This window comes from Schistocerca piceifrons, chromosome X (genome assembly GCF_021461385.2).
Source record: "Schistocerca piceifrons isolate TAMUIC-IGC-003096 chromosome X, iqSchPice1.1, whole genome shotgun sequence".
NCBI lineage: Eukaryota > Metazoa > Arthropoda > Insecta > Orthoptera > Acrididae > Schistocerca > Schistocerca piceifrons.
In genome coordinates, this window is record NC_060149.1 from 108,610,566 (window position 1) to 108,631,167 (window position 20,602).

General features: G+C 38.1%; 1 protein-coding gene across 1 annotated transcript in view; it reads left to right on the plus strand.

Moving 5' to 3' along the window:
- Positions 1-20,602, plus strand: part of LOC124721122 — a 229,347-nt gene that overhangs the window by 110,694 nt on the left and 98,051 nt on the right. Inside the window, exon 4 of the mRNA XM_047245938.1 lies at positions 5,108-5,177. Within this exon, the coding sequence (XP_047101894.1) occupies positions 5,108-5,177 (70 nt within the window). The remainder of the gene's footprint in view (positions 1-5,107; positions 5,178-20,602) is intronic.

Here is a 20,602-nt window from a genome sequence, read left to right on the forward strand (position 1 = left end):
TCAAAAGCCTCCAGCCTTTCTTTGTCTTTCTTCCTCAAAGTCAATGTTTCAGCACCATACAGAACAACACTCCATACTAAACATTTTATGAGTCTTTTCCTCAGTTCTCTGTCTAGACTGCTGCATAAAATTCTCCTTTTCTTATAAAATGCCTCTTTTGCCATTGCTATCCTTGTTTTAATTTCTGTGCTGCACTTCCAGTTGGTGACTGTCCTGCTTCCAAGATACTTAAAATTTTGCACCTGTCCTAATATTTCTCCATTCAGCATAATTTTTATTTCTTTATTTCCTCCTAATGCCAATACTTTTGTTTTCTTTGTGTTAATTTTCATTCCATAATTTTTTCAGTTAGCTTCAATGGTGTCCACTAAATCCTGTAATTCTTTTTCCCATGTGGCTAGAAGGACCGTGTCATCAGCAAACCTCAAAAACCCTACACTTCTTCCTCCAATTTCTACTCCTTTGTCATGTAATGAGCATTGGTCAATCATATTTTCCAAGTAGAGGTTGAAAAGGGTAGGTGATAGACAGCATCCTTGTCTCACTCCTTTTCCTAGTCCGATCCAGTTTGTGTTTTCTCCTCTCACTTTAACTGAGGCTTTTTGATTCAGATATAATGAGTGTACAAGTCTTCTGGTTTTCCAGTCCACTCTCTTCTCTCTCATTATAGTCGCCAGCTTGTCCCAAGCCACATTGTCGAATGCGTTTTCTAGATTGATGAAGCACATATAGAGGTCTCTTCCTTCTTCTATAAACCTTTCTCCAAAGATTCATAGGAGCCCTATTGCATCTCTGGTGCCCATATTCCATCTAAAGCCAAACTGCTCCTCGCCAAGGTTCTCCTCTATTACTTTTTCAAGTCTCATATTAATTATTCTTAGCATTGCTTTGGCTGCATGTGAAATGAGGCTGATTGTCCTGTGCTCACTGCATTTCTTGGCTTATTGTTTTTTTTGGTAATGGAATCATTACTGTTGTCAGAAAGTCCTCGGGCCGTTCACCACTGTCATATATTTTATTACATAACCTCAATATTTCTCTTATTCCATCTTGATTCAAGTATTTTAATATTTCTCCCAGTATTGTATCTGTACCTACTGCTTTGCCATTTTTCATTGCAGCTGTGGCAGACTTTACTTCTTCCATTATGATGGTTAGTCCTTTCTCGTCATCACTTACACTGTTGAGTGATTCAAGTTCCAGAGTTTCTGGTTTGCAATCTGTGTAATATAGCTCATTTAGATATTCTTCCCATCTCTGGAGGACAAACATTACCTCTTCGTCTTTACTCAAAATTTCCATAGTAGCACTTCCTGCTCTGTTTTTATCCCATGTCATAATCTTCGCTTTGTTGTATAGTAAGTCGTATCTTCCCTTCCTGTCCAGTTCTTCAGTTGCATAACATTCCTCTTTTAGCCATTTTTTCCAAGCCTGCTGTTTCTCTTCGCAGTTCATTATTTAACCTTCAGTACATCTTTCTTGCATCTTCAGTGTTCTTGTTTTTAAATTTTCTTCTCTCCATCTTGGAAATCATTTCCTCTGTGACCCAGGGTTTTTTTTCCCATTTACATATCCTATATTTTGCTGTCCTGCTTTAATGATTCCTTCTTTCAGCATATCCAGTACTCAATGACATTATCAGGTGGTTCTTTGTCTCGTAATATGTTTAGAAACTCAAGTGATAGCATTTCTTTAATTTGTTCTTTGTTGGATCTTATCTTCTTTAGATCTCACTTCTTCCCCATGGTCAACTGCTTCAGTTCTTTCATTCTCATTTCTATTTCTGCCATAAGTAAGTTGTGGTCGCTATTAATATCTGCACCTGGTAATGTGTGCACTTTCTTGATTCCATTCCTGTATCTTTCTTGTACCAGTATAAAATCGATTTGGTTTCTGCATGCATTCCTTGAGCATTAAAGTCAGTTTCAGATTTATGATAACCGGTGTTGTATGAATTTTGACATAGTACAGTAACCGTGCTGTTATTTTACATTAGTTGTCATTCCTTAGCCCCTTGTAGACATTTATAAATGAGGTATTATTCCAGCTGATTTTGAAGACATTTATGTGTTTCATATAAACCAAATACAAAACAATTCATTATGAAACAAATCAGGTCTTAAGTTTACAAAAGGCTATCTTCATGCTCAAGGTTCATAATTATGAATTAAAGTTTTACTAAAGATTAAGAGTAAATATCTTTATGTTGGACAATAAGTTAAGTATGCAGGAAGTATAGAATTACTGCGCTAAATTTTACCGAACATAAGTGACAGGGCTAAAAAATCTTTCTGTAATGTAATGTAATACTAAAGTGGTCAAGGCATGTCGTCATTATCTGGCTGTGTGGTTGATTACTTCAGAAACACACTGAAAACTTTCATGGGTTGAGTAACATATACATTTCTTAAATTTGAACCATTACCTTATGTAGAATTTTGAAGCTAATTCTTCAACTGTCTTCTGACATAGATCATCAGTGTCCAAATCCACAGTTGTTAGATAGACTGTTATTTCTCTCTTGCATGTGTCATCAAGTTGTTTCCTCATCTGCCTTATTTTCTGTATAACACTGATAGAGCTATATGTAGAGTCCAATGATAGTGTCTAGTGCTTGTTACAAAGAATATGACACATTTTGAAGAAAGTCGACATTTGTCCTCCTTGTATGAAGCACCACTAAGAGGTCACTCTGTAAGTGCATGGGTTTGTGTGGTGAGAGACAGTTACCATAAGCTTTCTGGGTACAATACCATATCATATAGTAAGAAGAAACTGTCATTGATGAAACTGATCTTTCAGTAATTGTTATAGTGGCCTCCTCCTGGCTCTACTTTCCAGCACAGCAGACTCAGGAGGAGGCTACTGTATGTATTGTGTGTGTATTAAACTGGTGACCTGGAAATGATGGAGAGGCTTCATCACATTGTAGCCCTCAGTGGTTCACAACCTCATAACAGGCCACAGCAGTATACCCACCCCATTGCCACCCCACACCGAACCCAGGGTTATTGAGCAGTTTGGCCTCCCATGGACCCCCCTGGGAATGTCTCATACCAGACAAGTGTAACCTCAGATGTTTGCTTGGTAGAGTAATTATGATGTACCCATATGTGGAGACAGTGTTTACGCAGCAATTGCCGACACAGTGTAACTGAGGCAGAATAAGTGGAACCAGCCTGCATTCGATGAGGTAGATGGAAAACTGCCGTAAAAACCATCCACAGGTTGGTCGGCACACCGGACCTAAACACCAATCCACTGGGCAGATTCGTGCTAGGGACCAGCATGCCTTCCCGTTCGGGAAGCAGCGCATTAGACCCTGCGGTTAGCCAGGTGGGCTAGGATCCTGTAACTGTGCTTTAAATGTTGGTTTCATCAGTTTTTCCCCACTTTTCCACACTTGAAAACATGTTAACGATGTGATCCCTTCCAGAAAATCATGGGCACTTGTAACGTGATGTATAAGTGGTTAAGGTGTGCCACCATTGTTTAGCTATTGTGCTTAATTTTCCTCTTCACATCACTCACATTTTTACACTTCAGATCTCCATGTACAGTTTTGTACATTGTTCCATAAGAAATATGGAATCTCTCACAGATGAGTAGATTATTCTTGTAATATTTGAAATTCCCTACATAATGTCTTGGATATTCTGCAGTGTTGTCACACAGACTGGTTGCATAGAAGTATTACATCAGAAAGGATGACACATCCTCTAATGAATGATGTGCATCACATGGAGGTGTTTCTCTGGTCCATTCAGTCTTCCCCTTACACCCTGAAAATTATAGTGTGAATTCCACTTATATGGGCATCCTTATCTCTCTCTCTCTCTCTCTCTAAATTTTTTGCATGTCTCGGAATATTTGGTTTCTGCTTATTATTTTTGCTCTGTGTGTCATTGCATTGCCATTCGAAAGTGCGTTAATGTGAGACGCTGATTATTAAAGCTGTTTCCTGCACATTGTAGCATCAGTTATGAGGTAAGTGAAAATTTATTATTCTATCACCATGCCCCCCTCCACACTTGATGTACGGCAGGTTGTTATAAGGTAATAAAAATTTGATCATTTTGAAGATCAGCATCGCTCACAAAAAGATTGTTAAAGCTTGTTACTCTTTTTATGTAATGGGCATTGATAATCAGAAAATTCTCAATTTTTTATGATCTTTCTCCTATATTACACAAAACAAATAAATAGCATTTTTTGAAAAAGTAAAAAATTAAAGGCTACGGTTTTCACAGCTCTGGCATGCAGACAGTTTACTGATTTAAATTATATACAGTTTTTTTCAACTTCTCTTGTCTACCATGGTGTATGATGGCTTGTTTTAAAGTTTAACTTCTATAAAACATTAAGATAAAAAAATTGGCAGTGCTGAAACAATGTAAAAGATTATCACGTGTATAAAATATTGTGTAGCACATGGACAGTCAGCAGTTACACTATTTCTTTGTACAAATGCTTTACACATTTTTTCTTAAAAAACCACATTTGATATATTTAAGTACACCACTGATATTTAGTTATTGTTCCATTCATATATTGAATAACTACCCACCTCTAGCTTCAGCTTGCACCAAAACAAATGTTTTTGGTAATAACAGTAGTCACATTTTAATGTGTGTTAGATGACTTGAGGCAGCTATGAGAATATGACAGCATAGTTTCTGTGGTAACATTAAAGATTTTTTTATGTGTTTCTGTTACATACTGAATATGTGTTGCAGTGCATGATATCTATTGCTGGACATTTTTAATTGTGTTTGTTAGTAGATGGCTTACCACTGTTCTGTTTTTTAAGGTGATTGAAAGATTAATTTAATTCAGCTCTTTATGAAACTTGGGAAGTAACAGAGTTCAGTCTGAACTCTGTTATAAGTTGTTATTTTGTTTCACATAATATGTGTGTCAATATGAATTCATGTGTAAATATGTTTGTTAAATGTCTTTTTTTCCTGACATACAAGCTTCCTTTTTGTTCTGTAGTTTACGAATGAAGATGTTCTGCTGAGTAATCTTCCTGCAGTGTATATCAGTAGGACTTTCTTCTTTATTTACACATTCAGCACATTATATCAACTCTTTTCCATTGGTACAGATTGGAATCAATCCTGGGCTGTTTGCAGCCTATAAGGGACATCACTATGCAGGACCTGGAAACCATTTCTGTAAGAACCTTTTCTGTTCATAAAACTCATAACTATACTTGGTGGCCATTATTTAAAGCCTTTCTTGCCTATTGTGTAAAAGTAAAAATAACAATATTAATTACAATGCTGCATATCACTATTTTGCATAACAAGAGGGACACTGTGTGGAGAAAAAATTGAAGAAATGCAATGAATGGTATTTACTTCCCCCATTGAGAAATAAAAGTTGTGTGGTGTGTGCAATGTAATATAATATTCTTCAATAGTCTTCAGTGTAATGCCATTAATAGTCATTGTAATTTTGTAACTGTAAATATAGGACATGCATGCTCACTGTTGAATGGACACACACACACACACACACACACACACACACACACACACACACACAAAATACACTTTTTTTTTTCAAGCTGATAAATACTAGGTGTTTCAAATGATTCATTTTATTTCACAAGACTATTTGAGTGAAGGTGGTAACTTGGTATAGATTTTAACTTGAACATAGGGCAACAACCCCCCCCCCCCCCCCCCCCCCGCTCCCCTCTCGAGAAGAACCAACAGAGTTTACAAAGGTAAACCTTTTACATACAATGTTGGGATACTTTTTATAATTATGTTTAGGATCAAAGTTTTCATTTAACTTTCACAAATGTTCAATATCCAGACCATAGTCAGATTTGTCCCATATGTTTGTGATCACTGCTGGAGTTGGTGCAGTCAGTGCTATTGCTTTGGGATGTAACAGTTCACTCAAAGTTATTGTAGGGAGAGGCACATAGACACAGTCTCTGAAACCCCCTTCCTAATCCCCCTCCCCTCCCCCCCCCCCCCCCCCACACACACACACACACACTCAAAACCACACACAGGGAGATCAAGTGACCTTGGTGGCCAAAGGTGCCAATGCGGAGTCCATCCCCAATATGGCTGATCCATCATTGAGACAGGTCATTGTTAATAAATGGTCCTACAGTGCAGATACCAATGTGGTGGTGCTCCATTCTGTTCAGAAATGAAATTTCTGGGATGTTCTCTCAGTTGTGGAAAAATCCAGATCGCCAACACGTCCGGGTATGAGTATGGATAATGAAAGGTCAAGCTAGTTGCACCAGGATGTCTTCTAATGACAACCACATGAACTAGCAGCTTACTAATCCCGCTACTGCTACTGCTGCTGCTGCTGCTACTACTACTACTACTACTACTACTACTACTGCCACCACCACCACCACCACCACCACCACCAACAAGTATATTAATAATTTTATGCACAAGATGAAATATTTTGATCTTTGTTCATGTAGAGGATATAGTCAAGTTAATCTGTCTGAAACACTGCGTACATTAATATTTCTTGTTGATCTTCCCCACTGATGCATTGCAAGCACTAATTAGACAAAGTAGGGCTTTTGGATATTTTCTCAGATCTATTTGCTAGAATCCTTTTCCCTGTCTCAAACCATAATGGTGCTTTCATGTCAGTGGTAAGTAGAGAAGATTAATCCAAATGCACTGCAAGCTGGTGACTGGTCTCCAAACACAGTAACTGCAAAAAATGCAATGTAAACTAGTTTAATGTGACTGATGTAAATTACACTTTGAGAAATGTGTGACTGAGACATTAATCACTTTGAAACTTTGCATGTATTGTAATTTTCAGACAGTGTTGTTGCGACCTTACCTCTGATAAAAATAGTGTGTGAAAAAAGCTAGAATTAGCATCCGTTAGCTTCCCAAAACTCTATCCCATGTGGTAAGCCACAGCCTGGAAGACCTGCCAGTTTGGATGTGGAGGTGAGAGCTGTGTCATAGTTGGACTGCTTATGGCTGATAGGATCTCTTCTGAAACCTGTGTTAACCATATAACTGTTCTAAAAAGGATGAGGGACCAGTATGAAACAGACAAAATTTCAACACACTGGGCTAATCTCAATCCCACATAGGTTGAAAATTGCCGGCATTATGAAGCTGTTAGGAATGGAATGAATGCAAAAATTATTCGTTCCTAAAAAGAAACATCACTTCGATTAGAACTAGCGTGTGTTTGCAAATTACAATGTGTTGTGTCTGATGAGAATGCATTTTGTCAAGATTCCTTACATTATGTAGGCAATAAAACCATGCTGTACATCTGCAGCTCAAATTTTATTATGAAGCTAGTAGTAGAGGACATAGGCCTTAGAATTTAGGGGATTATTTTTATGGTCAGTGAAAGATATTCTGTTTTATCTTTCCTGTGCCAAATTTTACCTTCACCATTTAATAGATCTATGGACAGGACACATCCTCAGGCATCAAGGATTCATCAATTTGGTATTTGGGGGTGGGGGGGGGGGTTGGGGGATGATAAAAATTGTGGAGGGAGACCAAGGCTTGAATACATTAAACAGGTTAAAATTGGTGTAGGTTTCAGTAGCTATGCAGAGATGAGACTTGCACAGGATAGAGTAGTGTGGAGGGCCGAATCAAAGCAGTCTTCAGACTGAAGACTACAATGATGACAACAGAAGCAACAGCTGATGAGCTACTTAGTCATAAGAAACTCTGATTTGTTACATAGGGCTAACATTAGAATCTTTGTTAAGGTTCTTAAGTCTCCTTCAGGTTTACTGGCTGTTTTGTCTTGGGTGAAAGCTCTAACAAAAGTTTGCACCATATCTCTCACCCCTACAAATCATATGACATGCAGGGCTTTTTCTCCTACCTGTACTCCACCTTTCAAGAAGGGATCTGTTTGAGAGAGACGTTTATATTTATTGAGTATGTACTTGGAGTCTTTGTCAAGGTTAATATACAGTTTGCTGCGCAACTCCTTTGGATATGTCTGCATTGAATTACCTTTCCCATTTCAACAAAGTTTTCAGATTTTTCCCAAGGTAAACTGAAGTTTCCTATTTTCTTGTCAAAATCCTCGACATAAATGTCCCACTGTACTTACTTGAAGTTGATCCATGTTTTGAAAAGGACAGTTTAAAGTTTAATGATTGCTTCTGTGATGCAGTTGATGGTTCTGTGTTGGGTTTGTGGCAGTGGATCTGGAATGTTCTTTTTCGCTTGTAATATGTGGTCATTTACAGAAAACATGGTGTGGGTTTTAACCTTGTCTGTAAATAGTGCTATTTCAGAATGGAGATCATTTTTGGTTGTGAAGTAGTTTAAGACCTGGCAGTGCAGTAAACCATTTTAGGTTCTCTCCATTTCTCTGTCTCCATATAGCCCCAAGAAAAGCTGTGCTGATTGAAGTCACCAAAGATCAGTTTTGTGGAATGTGAATATAAATTAAATGTATCTTGAACTTCGTCATGAGTAGCTGGTTTGTGCACAGATATTTTTGTACAGGAGGGAATTGCTCTCACTAAGAATTCTTGTGACATCTGCAGATAAAACTTGATTCTCAGTGTTGGTAAAATCTATATTGTCATATTTCATACACAGTCTTTCTAGGGCTAGTTTCATTCCTTTATCTGTGGTCCGAGATCAACTGGAAATCTGTCAGGTCTTGAATAAGTACATCTCACAGTGTTAAACTTCTCGCAAATGATAGATAGGCTTCCTTTCCCCAATAAAATTATCTCAGTATTAATAAAAATTATGGTGATATGTTGAATAATTGGGATCTCTGCTGAACGTTCATGTTGTTCTCGCATGATATTTCGATAGTGTAACTTGCTGTCTTCTTCAAGTGGGAATTGTCCTTGGATGGGTCGAGTCCAGTATTTATGCCTAAATGGTGCTGGGTGCTCCAAAATCGGTCTGCACTGCATCGAGTGTTCCGTCCACGGTCCGCACCCGCCAGTCCTCTCTGGTCACCGGTGTTCCAACTGCCATCCACACAGGGCTCAGCCAGGTTGTCCTCTGGGGGTCATGTTCATTATCTGAGATGTGACAAAGCCGATGTGTAATGTCTGGTGCTCTGTCACATGCTTGTTTCCTCAGACTCCACTTCTGTTTCTTGCTGGGTGTTCCATAACCGATCCACACCACATCAGGTGTTCCGTCCGCGACGAGAAACATCCAGCAGAGTTCCTGATTATTCAGCATGTCAACAGATTACCAGGGAAGCCTGAAGAATTACAGAAATTATGGTTATTGCCAGCACTGAGGAATGCCATTGTGTGTATCTCATTCTAATCAGCCTTACATCAGTGCTTCAGTAATGGAAACTGCAGACCGTGGGAACTCCCCATTATTTCCCTGGGTATGTCTGAGGTACTTTCCATGTACCCCTTAGATAATTATTGAAACACATCAGATTTTTTTATTTATTTTTCTGTGTTTCTCTTGTTATTCCTTGAATGCATAAAATTTGGTCTCTTGTTCTTAGTACTTGGCAATGTCTAGGCTGTTCTCTGGCATTTCTCCCAGTCATTGTCCTCAAACATTGGGTAATGATTTTCAGGAGAATTTTACATACACTATGGAATTGTTTCAACAGTCCTTCAAATCTCTTTGCCCTGGAATGAGAATAAAGATAAAATATTTATGTTACCTTGGCCATTTGTAGCTGCTAACTTTTTCTAATTCATTGTCATAATAATGTTTCTGTTGCCAACAACATGGCCTTTTAACAGTACTGCTGCAATACTACAATTACTGGGGTTCATGAGTTACTAGTTGTTTCATTATCCTTATGACATCATTCACCAGGGTACTGGTTTCTGTTTAAAGTTTCTAATCTACTTCAGGTTACTGATGTGAGATTTCCATTCTGTCATCTGCAAATTTCTTCCTTTTGTATTTATTATTTGCAGGCTGTGGTGATCTTTATGATTTCAGACTGTGATATTTGCTTTCCAGTGCCATATGAAGTATGGCTCCAGATATCTATTTCACATTTTTTTTTTTTTAATTACAAGGAGACAGAATGACTGGCCAACTCTTATTTTCAGGAGGCAAAATTCCTAGTATTTGTAATAGAAAAATGTTAAGTACAAAATAAGAATACTAACTTTCAAGAGGAAATAAAACAGAGCTTGGTAGGAGAAGGGTTGAAAGGGGAAGCAGGTCACTCGGACAAATACAGGAGGAGTCAGAGGTGGAGACAGATGCATCAAAAAGATCAGGTGTTATACGTTGGTAAGCATTGTTTAGGTCAGACAGGGTAGCATGAACAGAGTGAGTAGTAGAGGTAGATTAAAAGAGGAAGAAAAAGAAACATTGAAAGAATTATTCAATTAAAATAATAGGAAGAAAGGGGAAAAAGACAAGAAAAGAAAAAATGGGGGATAAAACTATAGATAATAAGCAATGGTGAAAAAGAGGGTGCTGTTAATGGAGGTTAGGTCCAGTGGAGTGACAGGCTGAGAGTATCTACCTACCTTTGTAGTTAAAAGAAACTAGTGCCGGGTGGGAAGATGCAAATCGTCCTTGATGTATAGCAGGCACTCAGCTCTTTTACATTATGCTGTTGAACATGCTTAACAGCTGGCCACTGGATTTCGTCAAGGGGGATAGTTCATCTTTATTCATTCATGTGTTCACCCAGTTTAGTAGTGGTCATTCGCGTGCACTCTAGTTCAATGGAGTTTGTAAACATGACAACTGTGGAGCATAGATGTTACCTTAATGGTTTCACTTTATACGTGAAGTAAAGTGAATTGGGAATAAGATCTGACAGTGTTGTCCATCCCCTTCTCCCTCAGCCTCTGGACTCTTTTTTTGGACTTTCCAGTTTCGTAATATCTTTTCTGTACAATGGTGGAATTGATTTAACGGGAAGCTGGAGGCCGTTGCCTTTTGCACTTCTCATATATCAGAAGATTTCACTGATGATGGGATATCAAATAGTAACTAATTTTCCCTGTCAGTTCATCGGTTGATTTTGACTGAGTCCTGTGTCACAGAGTCACATTTTTTTTCCATCTGAAGCCTACATGTATTGCTATTTCTTCCATAGAAATGAACCGAAGTGACAACAGTCAGAGGATACCTCCTAATATCGTGTCAGACATCCTTTTGCCCAGTGTACTGCAGCAACTCGACATGACATGACTCAACAAGTCGTTGAAAGTCCACTGCAGAAATATTGAGACATACTGTCTCTATAGCCGTCCATAACTGTGAAAATATCTAGGATTTTGTGCATGTACTGCCCTCTTGATTATGTCCCATAAATGTTTGATGGGATTCATGTCAGGTGATCTGGGTGGCCAAATCGTTGCTTAAATTGTCCAGAATGTTCTTCAAACCTATGAAAAATTATGGCCTGATGATGGTGCACTTTTGCCCATAAAAATTTCATTGTTGTTTGTGACTGAAGTACACAATGGCTGCAAATGATCTCCAAGCATCTGAACATAACTATTTCCAGTCAATGATCAGTTCAGTTGGACCAAAGGACCCAGTCCATTCCATGTAAACACAACCCACAGCACTGTGGAGCCACCACCAGCTTGCACAGTGCTTTGTTGACAACTTGGGTCCATGGCTTCATGAGCTCTGTGCCACACTCGAACCACACCGTTACCTGTTACCAACTGAAACTGGGACTTATCTGACCAGGTCATGGTTTTCCAGTTTTCCAGTCTTCCAGGGGCCAGCCAATATGGTCACAAGCCCAGGAAAGGTGTCGCTATTAGCAAAGACACTTGCATCAATCTCTGCTGCCCTGACCAATTAATGCCAAATTTTGCCACATTGTCATAACGGATACATTTGTCATACGTCCAACATTGATTTCTGTGGATATTTCATGCAGTGTTGGTTCTCTGTTAGCACTGACAACTATTTGCAAATTCTGCTGCCACTGCTTTGTCCATGATGAGAGGTAATGCCTGAAATTTGGTATTCTCGGCAAACTCTTTTCGCTGTGGATCTCGGAATAGTGGATTATCTAACGATTTTCTAAATGGATTGTCCCATGTGTCTAGCCCCAACTACCATTCCGCGTGTAAAGTCTGTTAATTCCTGTCGTGTGGCTATGATCATGTAAGGAAAACCTTTTCATATGAATCACCTAAGTACAAATGACAGCTCTGCCAATGCACTGCCCTTTTATACCTTGTGTACACCATCTGTATATGTTGATATCACTATCCCATGACTTTTGTCACCTCATTGTGTGTAATCTTGCTTGTTTATTTCACAATTTTGCCTATCACCATGTCTTTTGTACTTGTGACACATTACTTGAATTTCTTCTTCTTCCTTTAATACTTAACACAGACATAATTTCATTGTTGTAAATAAACAAATGACCCAGAACAAGTCACCAGTGCCTGCAATAATTTATAATTTTACTGTACTGAAAACAATGTGTATTTGTTTCAAATAAAGTTATTTTCATAAGTAAGTTACATATTGATTGATTACTGGGTTGGTACAGTGCTGCACCCATACAAAAAATCGAATAAACATCAGATCCCTAGGTGGAACATCATATTCTGAGTTAGGAAGAGTATGCTGTTGAGAGAGTACTGTGGAAAGGTGGACACATTTACTTTACTTTACTTTACTTTACTTCAGTTATTGGGTATTGAAAGCAGCATGCATCTGTTTACATCTGTTCATCTCTGTAATCTCGTGTACATTTTCTCTGTGCCAGTTTAACACAGTATGTATGTATGAGATTCTACTCTTTACTGTTCCTCAGAACTTTTATTTATCCATTTTCTTTGATGCGACTTTGCTTACGAAGTCATATGTGGAGATGTAGCATTATCTTGGATTTTGACAAAGATGGTACAAAGAATTTTCACAGTATCTGCCACCTCTTACAGCAACAGAGGGAGAGTATGGAAAATCTATATTGGATAGCTATAGCAGTTCAAGTGAAACTTCTTGTGGGTATGTAATTTTTACAACTATGCCACTGTTTGTTTGAAATTTTTGTTGTTGTTGTTGTTGTTGTTTGCAGCAGTACTTGTAGCAGCAACACAGCATGTAACACTTGGTTAGTGTGAATTGCTTTTTAGTTCAAGATATGTTATTAAAGGTCATGTTGCTAAGGACTGATAGTTGTTAGTTTCCTGCAATACACAGCCAGAAACCTCCTATGTAACCGTCATCTCTCCACACATCTACATTCATACTCTGCATCCCAGCTGTATGGTGTACCATACTTTTCCTTTCCTTTCCTTTCCTGTTTCACTTACAAATGGAGTGAGGGTAAAACAACAGTCTATGTCCCTCTGTATAAGCACTGATTTCTCTTACCGTGTCTTTGTGGTCCTTAAGTGAAATGTACGTTGGTGGCAGTAGGATTATTCTGCAGTCGTCTGCAAATGCCAGTTTTCAAAATTTTCTCAACAGTGTTTCATGAAAAGACAGTCATATTCCCACCAGGGATTCCCATGTAACTTAATGAAGCTTTTCCATAATCCTCATGTGATGATCAAACATACCAGTAACAAATCTAGCAACAGGCATCTGAATTCTTTAGATGTCTTCCTTTAATCTGACCTGGTGGGATCCCAAACACTCAAGCAGTACTCAAGAATGTGTCGCACTAGTGTGGTCTCCTTTATAGATGAGTTAAACTTTCCCAAAATTGTTCCAGTAAACCAAAGTTGACCATTCACATTCCCTCTACTGTCCTTATGTTCTCATTACATTTCATATCAGTTTGTAACTTTGTGCCTGGATATTTAATCGACATGAATACTGTATTTGAACATTACAAGATTTTTGTTTGTACTGATCTGTGTTAACTTATATTTTTCCCACATTTTTGAGCAAGCTGCTATTCAGCACACAAAATAGAAATTCTGTATCCTTCTACAATGACTCTTTGGTGTGTATCCTTCTACAATGACTCATGGGTGATAGTTTCCCATACATCAGATTATCTATGTATATGCAGAACAAGAGCAATGGAACTAAATTATCTCCATTTGAGTTCTTCTAGGAATAGGAGGAAGAACTGTTTCAGTTTGTTTTCAAATTTTGCTTTGGTGTCTGTCGGGCATTTTATATCACTGGGTAAGTTAACAGAAATTTTAGTTGCAGCATTGTGCACCTTTTTTGTGGTAAAAACAATCTTAATGTGGGGTAACGAATTTCATTTCCTTCTGGTATTGCTCAGTGTGTATGTGCCCCAGGAAATCTGGAAAAAACTCAGAAATTTTTTTAGAATTCCAGAAATTTTTCATTGTTTTTCATGGAACTAAATTTGTAATTTTGACTGCCTCTTTTCTATGAGCATGAGTTCACAACCATTTACATTTCTAACAGACTGCAGGAAAATAGTGTGAATGGCAGTTTCAGAAGCATTACTTTCAAAATAATCTTCCTTACCCACAAGATGAATTATGTTATGAGGGAGAATGCGCTATGAATTTCTTGAAACATGGGTTGTTAGTCTCTCATTCAAAACTTAACACTGAGGACCAACGACTTAGAAAAATTTTGGCCTCTGAAGACCAGCCTTTATGCCCTTACATAAAATTTTACTGGCACATTTGTGTTTGATGAATCTTAAAAAGGTAGCACACGCTAAAAAAGACAAAAGTTCAAGGTTAGCTTTTCATATTCATTTTAGTTTTTTCTCAGATTACGAATTGTGCAATAATGATGGCAAAAAGTATAATTATCCTTCAAAAAAAATGTGTGAAGTGAATTCTTGATTAATTTCACACATAATTGGCTTTATTATGTAAAATTCGAAATGCTTGATGTAATGTATTCAGCCAAGTAACCCACGAAATGTTCAGTGAACAGCAGTGAAATTTATAATTGTGCTTGTCAGAAATATTCAGCTGCTGCAATTTAAGCTGGTACTCTCAGGATCCTCCCTAACCACAATCTTGGAAAAAATCAGCAAAACTTTTTTGACAATATGATGTGTGAAAGCTTAGCTTTTCTTGTTGTTATACTGTGTGTGTATTAATTTAAACCATAAACTATTTCTGTTTGTGTGTTCACGCCACTTAACAGTGATGTTGCTGTTGGCTGCCTGTATACATGTCATATGCTCTAAATATCTGCTGTTATTGGCTGGCGAAATCACGTGACATGAGCTATGATTGGCTGACAAAAGTTTGCCTCAATCTTTATTTCAGTGCTTCAGAAGCTGAGTATTTTCACCCGGGGTAAAGTGTATTTTTAACCGGGAAATCCAAAAAAGTCTGGACTTTTTTTTTTCTTGTCTGCACATACACTGTGTAATTTTTTGTCTTGAACTGCTGTGGATTATTTACTAGAAATTTCATTGTGGAATAAATACACTGTGAAGCAGTAGTCAGAATGAAACTTCCTGGCAGATTAAAACTGTGTGCCTCGAACTCACGACCTTTGCCTTTCACAGGCAAGTCCTCTACCATCTGAGCTACCCAAGCACGACTCGCGACCCACCGTCACAGCTCCAATTCTGCCAGTACCTTGTCTCCTACCTTCCAAACTTCACAGAAGCTCTTCTGCGAACCTAGCAGAACTAGCACTCCTGGAAGAAAGGATATTGCAGAGACATGGCTTAGCCACGGCCTGGGAGATGTTTCCAGAATGAGATTTTCACTCTGCAGTGGAGTGTGCGCCGACATGAAACTTCCTGGCAGATTAAAACTGTGTGCCGGACCAAGACTTTAACTCGGGACATTTGCCTTTCACGAGCAAGTGCTCCACCATATGAGCTACCAAAGCACGACCCACTCTGGAGTAGTCAGAATGCTAAACTCCTTAAACAGATGTCTACAAGATGATCGACAGTAAGCACCACATATTATTCATACAGCACGTTTTTGAGCAATGAGGACTTCCTGTCTTAAGATTTGTTACCCCAGAACATTATTCCATATGATATTATTGAATGAAAATATGCACAATATTGTCGCCTTAGGATTAGCCTTTTCCCAAGATTTGCAGTGATTCTAAATGAAAATGTTGTTGGACTAAATTGTTTCCAGAATTTCAAAATGTGCTTTTTCCCGTTTAAATTATAAACATATGGACACCTAAAATTTTGAAGTTTCCATGCTGTATATTATTTCTTCACTATGTGTTACGCTTATCATAGGTGTAGTATCCCTAGCTGTGAGGAACTGAATATGTTGTGTCTTTTTAAAATTGAGGGTTGAGACCATTTGCAGAAAACCAGTCAACAGTACTTTTAAAAACCTTGTGTACCTTTTCTTCTCTTTTTGTGTGTACGCTTGGGTTGGTTGTAATACTAGTATCATCTGGGAAAAAAAGAGCTACTCCTTGTTGTATATTGATGGAAGATCGTTTACATATATGAGGGACAGTAGCAGACCAAAGATTGATCCTTGGGAACTTCATACATGATTTCTCCCCAGTCAGAGTAATGTCCCTGGACTACATAGGTCGAATTACTAAGACAACTTTCTGCATTCTTTTGTTTAGGAATATGACATCCATTGGTTGACTATACCATCAGTCTCGTAGAACTTAAATTTATCTTGGAGGATATTGTGATTCACACAGTCAAATGCCTTACATAGGTCACAGAAAATATCAACCTGTGATATTTCTTTATTTAATGCTTGTAAAATTTGGTGAGCGAACATGTAAATACACTCTCAGTGGAACAACTCTTCTGGAATCCAAATTGTGAATTGTTGAGGATATTATTGTTGTTGAAGTGAGATACCACACATACATTGATACTCCACAATCCACAATACAGCAACTGGAAGAGGGTACTTCATGGTCCTTACATGCCCTAATTTCTTGTATATTCGTGGTCCTTATGTGCAGTGTATGTTGGAGGCAGCAAAATCATTCTGCAGTCAGCTTCAGATGCGGGTTCTCTAAATTTTCTCAATAGTGTTCTTCAAAAAGAACATCGCCCTCCCTCCAGGGATTCTCATTTGGGTTCACGAAGCATCACTTTAACGCTTGCTTATTGTTCGAACTTACCGGTAACAAATCTAGCAGCCCGCCTCTGAATTGCTTTGATGTCTTCATTTAATCTCACCTGGTACAGATCCCAAACACTTGAGCAGTACTCAAAAACAGATTGCACTATTTTCCTATATGTGTTCTCTTTTCCGTATAATTCTACCAATAAACTGAAGTCAGCCATTCACCTCTACTACCACAATCCTCGCATGCTTATTGCATTTCATATCGCTTTGTATTCTCCGACAGTTGCCCAACTTTGACGCCTTACTGTACACCACAGCATCATCAGCAATCAGTCACAGTGTGCTGCCTACCCTGTCTGCTGAATCATTTATGTATATAGAGAATAATAGCAGTCCTATCACACTCCCCTGGGGCACTCCTGATGGTACCCTTTGCTCTGATGAACATTCCCTGTCTAGGACAACATACTGGGTTCTATAATTTAAAAAGTTTTCAAGCCACTCACATATTTATGAACCAATTCTATATGCTCATAACTTCTTTAACAGCCTGCAATGGGGCACCATGTCAGACACTTTCCGGAAATCTAGAAATAGGGAATCCGCCTATTGTCCTTCATCTGTAGTCCACATTATATCACAAGAGAAAAGGGCAAACTGAGTTTTGCATCTGCGAAGCTTTCTAAAACCATGCTTACAAATGGACATAAGCTTCTTGATCTCAAGAAAATTTATTATATTTGAACTGAGAATATGTTCAAGGATTCTGCAGCAAACTGATGTTAGTGATATTGGTGTGTAAATTTGCGGGTCTGTTCTTTTGCCTGTCTTATACCCAGGAGTCATCTGTGCTTTCTTCCAGTCACTTGGGAGTATTCCAGAATATATCAGCTTCTCAAAAATTTTGGAAAACAATGCCAGTAGTGAAACAGGTCAGTAGTTATTGAAATCTCTTTTATAACCTTTCTTAAATAGTGGTGTGACAATGACATATTTCAGTCTCTCTTGAAAAATGCCTTGAGTTAGTGATGCTTTACATATCTCAGGTAAGACCACACATATTATATGGGAACAGATCTTAAGTATTCTGTTGGAAACACCATCAAAACCAGATGAGCTTTTATTTTTGAGAGAATATATAATTTTCTTAATTTCAGAAAAAGTTCTTGATACATTCATATGATTGAATTTTGTGAGTTACTTTTTCAACATACTGCTGTGATTCTTCTGTTGAACTGTTTGTCCCAATACTTTCTACTATATATAAGAAATCATTGGCAATAAGTTTGCTACTTGTGATTTATTAACCTTCCATTTAGTTCACTAGTGTGATATCCTGTTCTGTGGCTGGTTTTCCTGTCTCTCCTTTCACTGCATTACCTTTAGCCTTATGTGTGTCATCAGAATTACTGATTTGTGGCATGATCTGCATATCCCTTGATTTTCTAATGACCTTTTGAATAGTTTTTGTTGTGTGGAACTACTACAGAGTTCCTACTTGTTCTTACCAGGAGGTACATTTCCTTTTTCATTTCGCAAGATAATCTAATCCCTTTAGTGATCAACACTTTTTTTGTTTTACATTGTTGTTTAATGTTCTTTCTGATTAGATTATGTGGAAAGCTATTTTCAAATAATGATATGAATTTGTCATGGAATAGATTAAATTTTATGTTAGCATTTGGTTCATTATGAATTTCCTCCCATGTAAACTATTCTTAAAAACATTTGTCCTAGAGTCATTAATTATTCTGATTTCCACAGAGGCACTATCTCATTTATCATAACTAACTGTACATCATGATCAGAGAGAATGTTTGTTACTGGGTGAACAGTTATTTTCTTGCTTTGAACTTTACCAAAGAAAACATTAGCAATTACGGCCCTACTGTCTTTATCCACCCATGTTGGAAAGTTAATTACTGAGATCATAATGTAGGATCCAAATAAGGTTTCCATATTATTTTTCCTACCAGAATCCTTTAGAAAATCTACATTGAAATCAGCACAGACTATTAATTGCCTGCTGCTATCTGACAAATAGCATAGTAGGGAATCCAGATTCTTCATAAACAGTTCAAAATTTCCTAGTGGGGATCTGTTTACAGTTGCAATTCAGAGTGAACTATTTTTTAATTTTAATTTACAAGCATGCACTTTTATGTTGTGATCACTACAAAATCCTCTTGTCTCAATTGTTTTGAACTTGTGTTCTCTCTTGATATATGTTACAACTCCTGCTTCTATATTAGTTCTGTGTGAGTAACTTGCTAGAGTGTAATGTTTTATATGTAACTCATCTAACCCTGTTATGTCGTGCTCAAGTAGGCATAGGGTGTCTATCTTCCCAGAGCTCTCTAAATTGTCCAAACACGTAAGAAGCTTTTCTTCCTTGTTACTCAGTCCTCTAATATTTTGATAAAATAAGCTAATCTTACTTTTCTGTGCATTCTTAAGCATTTTGTGGGGCTCTTCTGTTATTTTGACTTCTTTCAAAACATGGTGCTTGAGTGCTGATTTTAACGTAAAGAGGTACCTCTCTGACACTAGTTGCTAGAGGGATCTTGCTGTTTTAATGGTGGCTCTCGTATATTATCTGCAAGAACCTCAGCCAGCCTATCTTTCATTGTACATGCTGCTGAAGACAGTTTTCAGAAAATCTATCCAGAATTACTTCACAGGACACACTGCTCATATCACCTGCAGTGACTCTATATAGACATCCCTGTGTATACTTGTTAGGGTAAAGTCACCTCCAACTAATATTGCACGATCAGGCTATTTTTTTGCTATTGAGTATAGACTTTCTTTGAATGATTCCACAACTATTATTGTTAAAATGTTGTGTGCCGAGGGGCTCCCGGCGAATAGACTCGGTTGCCTGGTGCAAGTCTTTTGAGGTGACGCCACTTCGACGACTTGCACGTCGATGAGGATGAAATGGTGATGGTGGTGGTGGTGATGATGATGGTGATGATGAAGACAACACAAACACCCAGTCCCTGAGCAGAGAAAATCTCCAACCCAGCCAGGAATTGAAACCAGGCACCACTGGCATGACAAGCTGGTGCACTGTCCTCTCAGCCACAGTGGCAGACATCTTCTTGTTAGTGGATCCCTACTCCATATACCTGTGTGAGTTTAGAAAAGCATAACAATCTCTAACTAAAACACACTCTCACATCCTATTCCTGAAATACTGCCTAACCCATTGAAACTCCTCCACCTCCTCAACATCCTGATCACAAGAGTTCTTGTCTTCAGAAGCCATTCGTCATTTCATGATGACTACAAAGTCCAATTCAATTCCAGTTACCTACACCCAGCCTCCCAAATTGAAGACCATGCTTCTTAAAAATTGTAACCTGCAGTCCCTAGTCAAAATGCTAGGCCTGTCTCAGAACCTCTTTTCCAGATTCATTTCTCTCCTCTTCTTGATTATCCCCGACACACTGTTTCTAAATATTTCATAAAACTCATAAACCTAACCACCTTAGAGACCTGCAAAATTACAGGCCAGCATCCTTAACATCGGTTTGCTGCAGAACTGTTGAACACACATTCTGTGTTCAAATATAATAAATTTCCTTGAGACCAAAAAGCTTCTGTCCATGAATCAGCACAGGTTTAGAAAGCATCACTCATGTGAAACTCAACTTGCCCTTTTGTCCCACAATAATA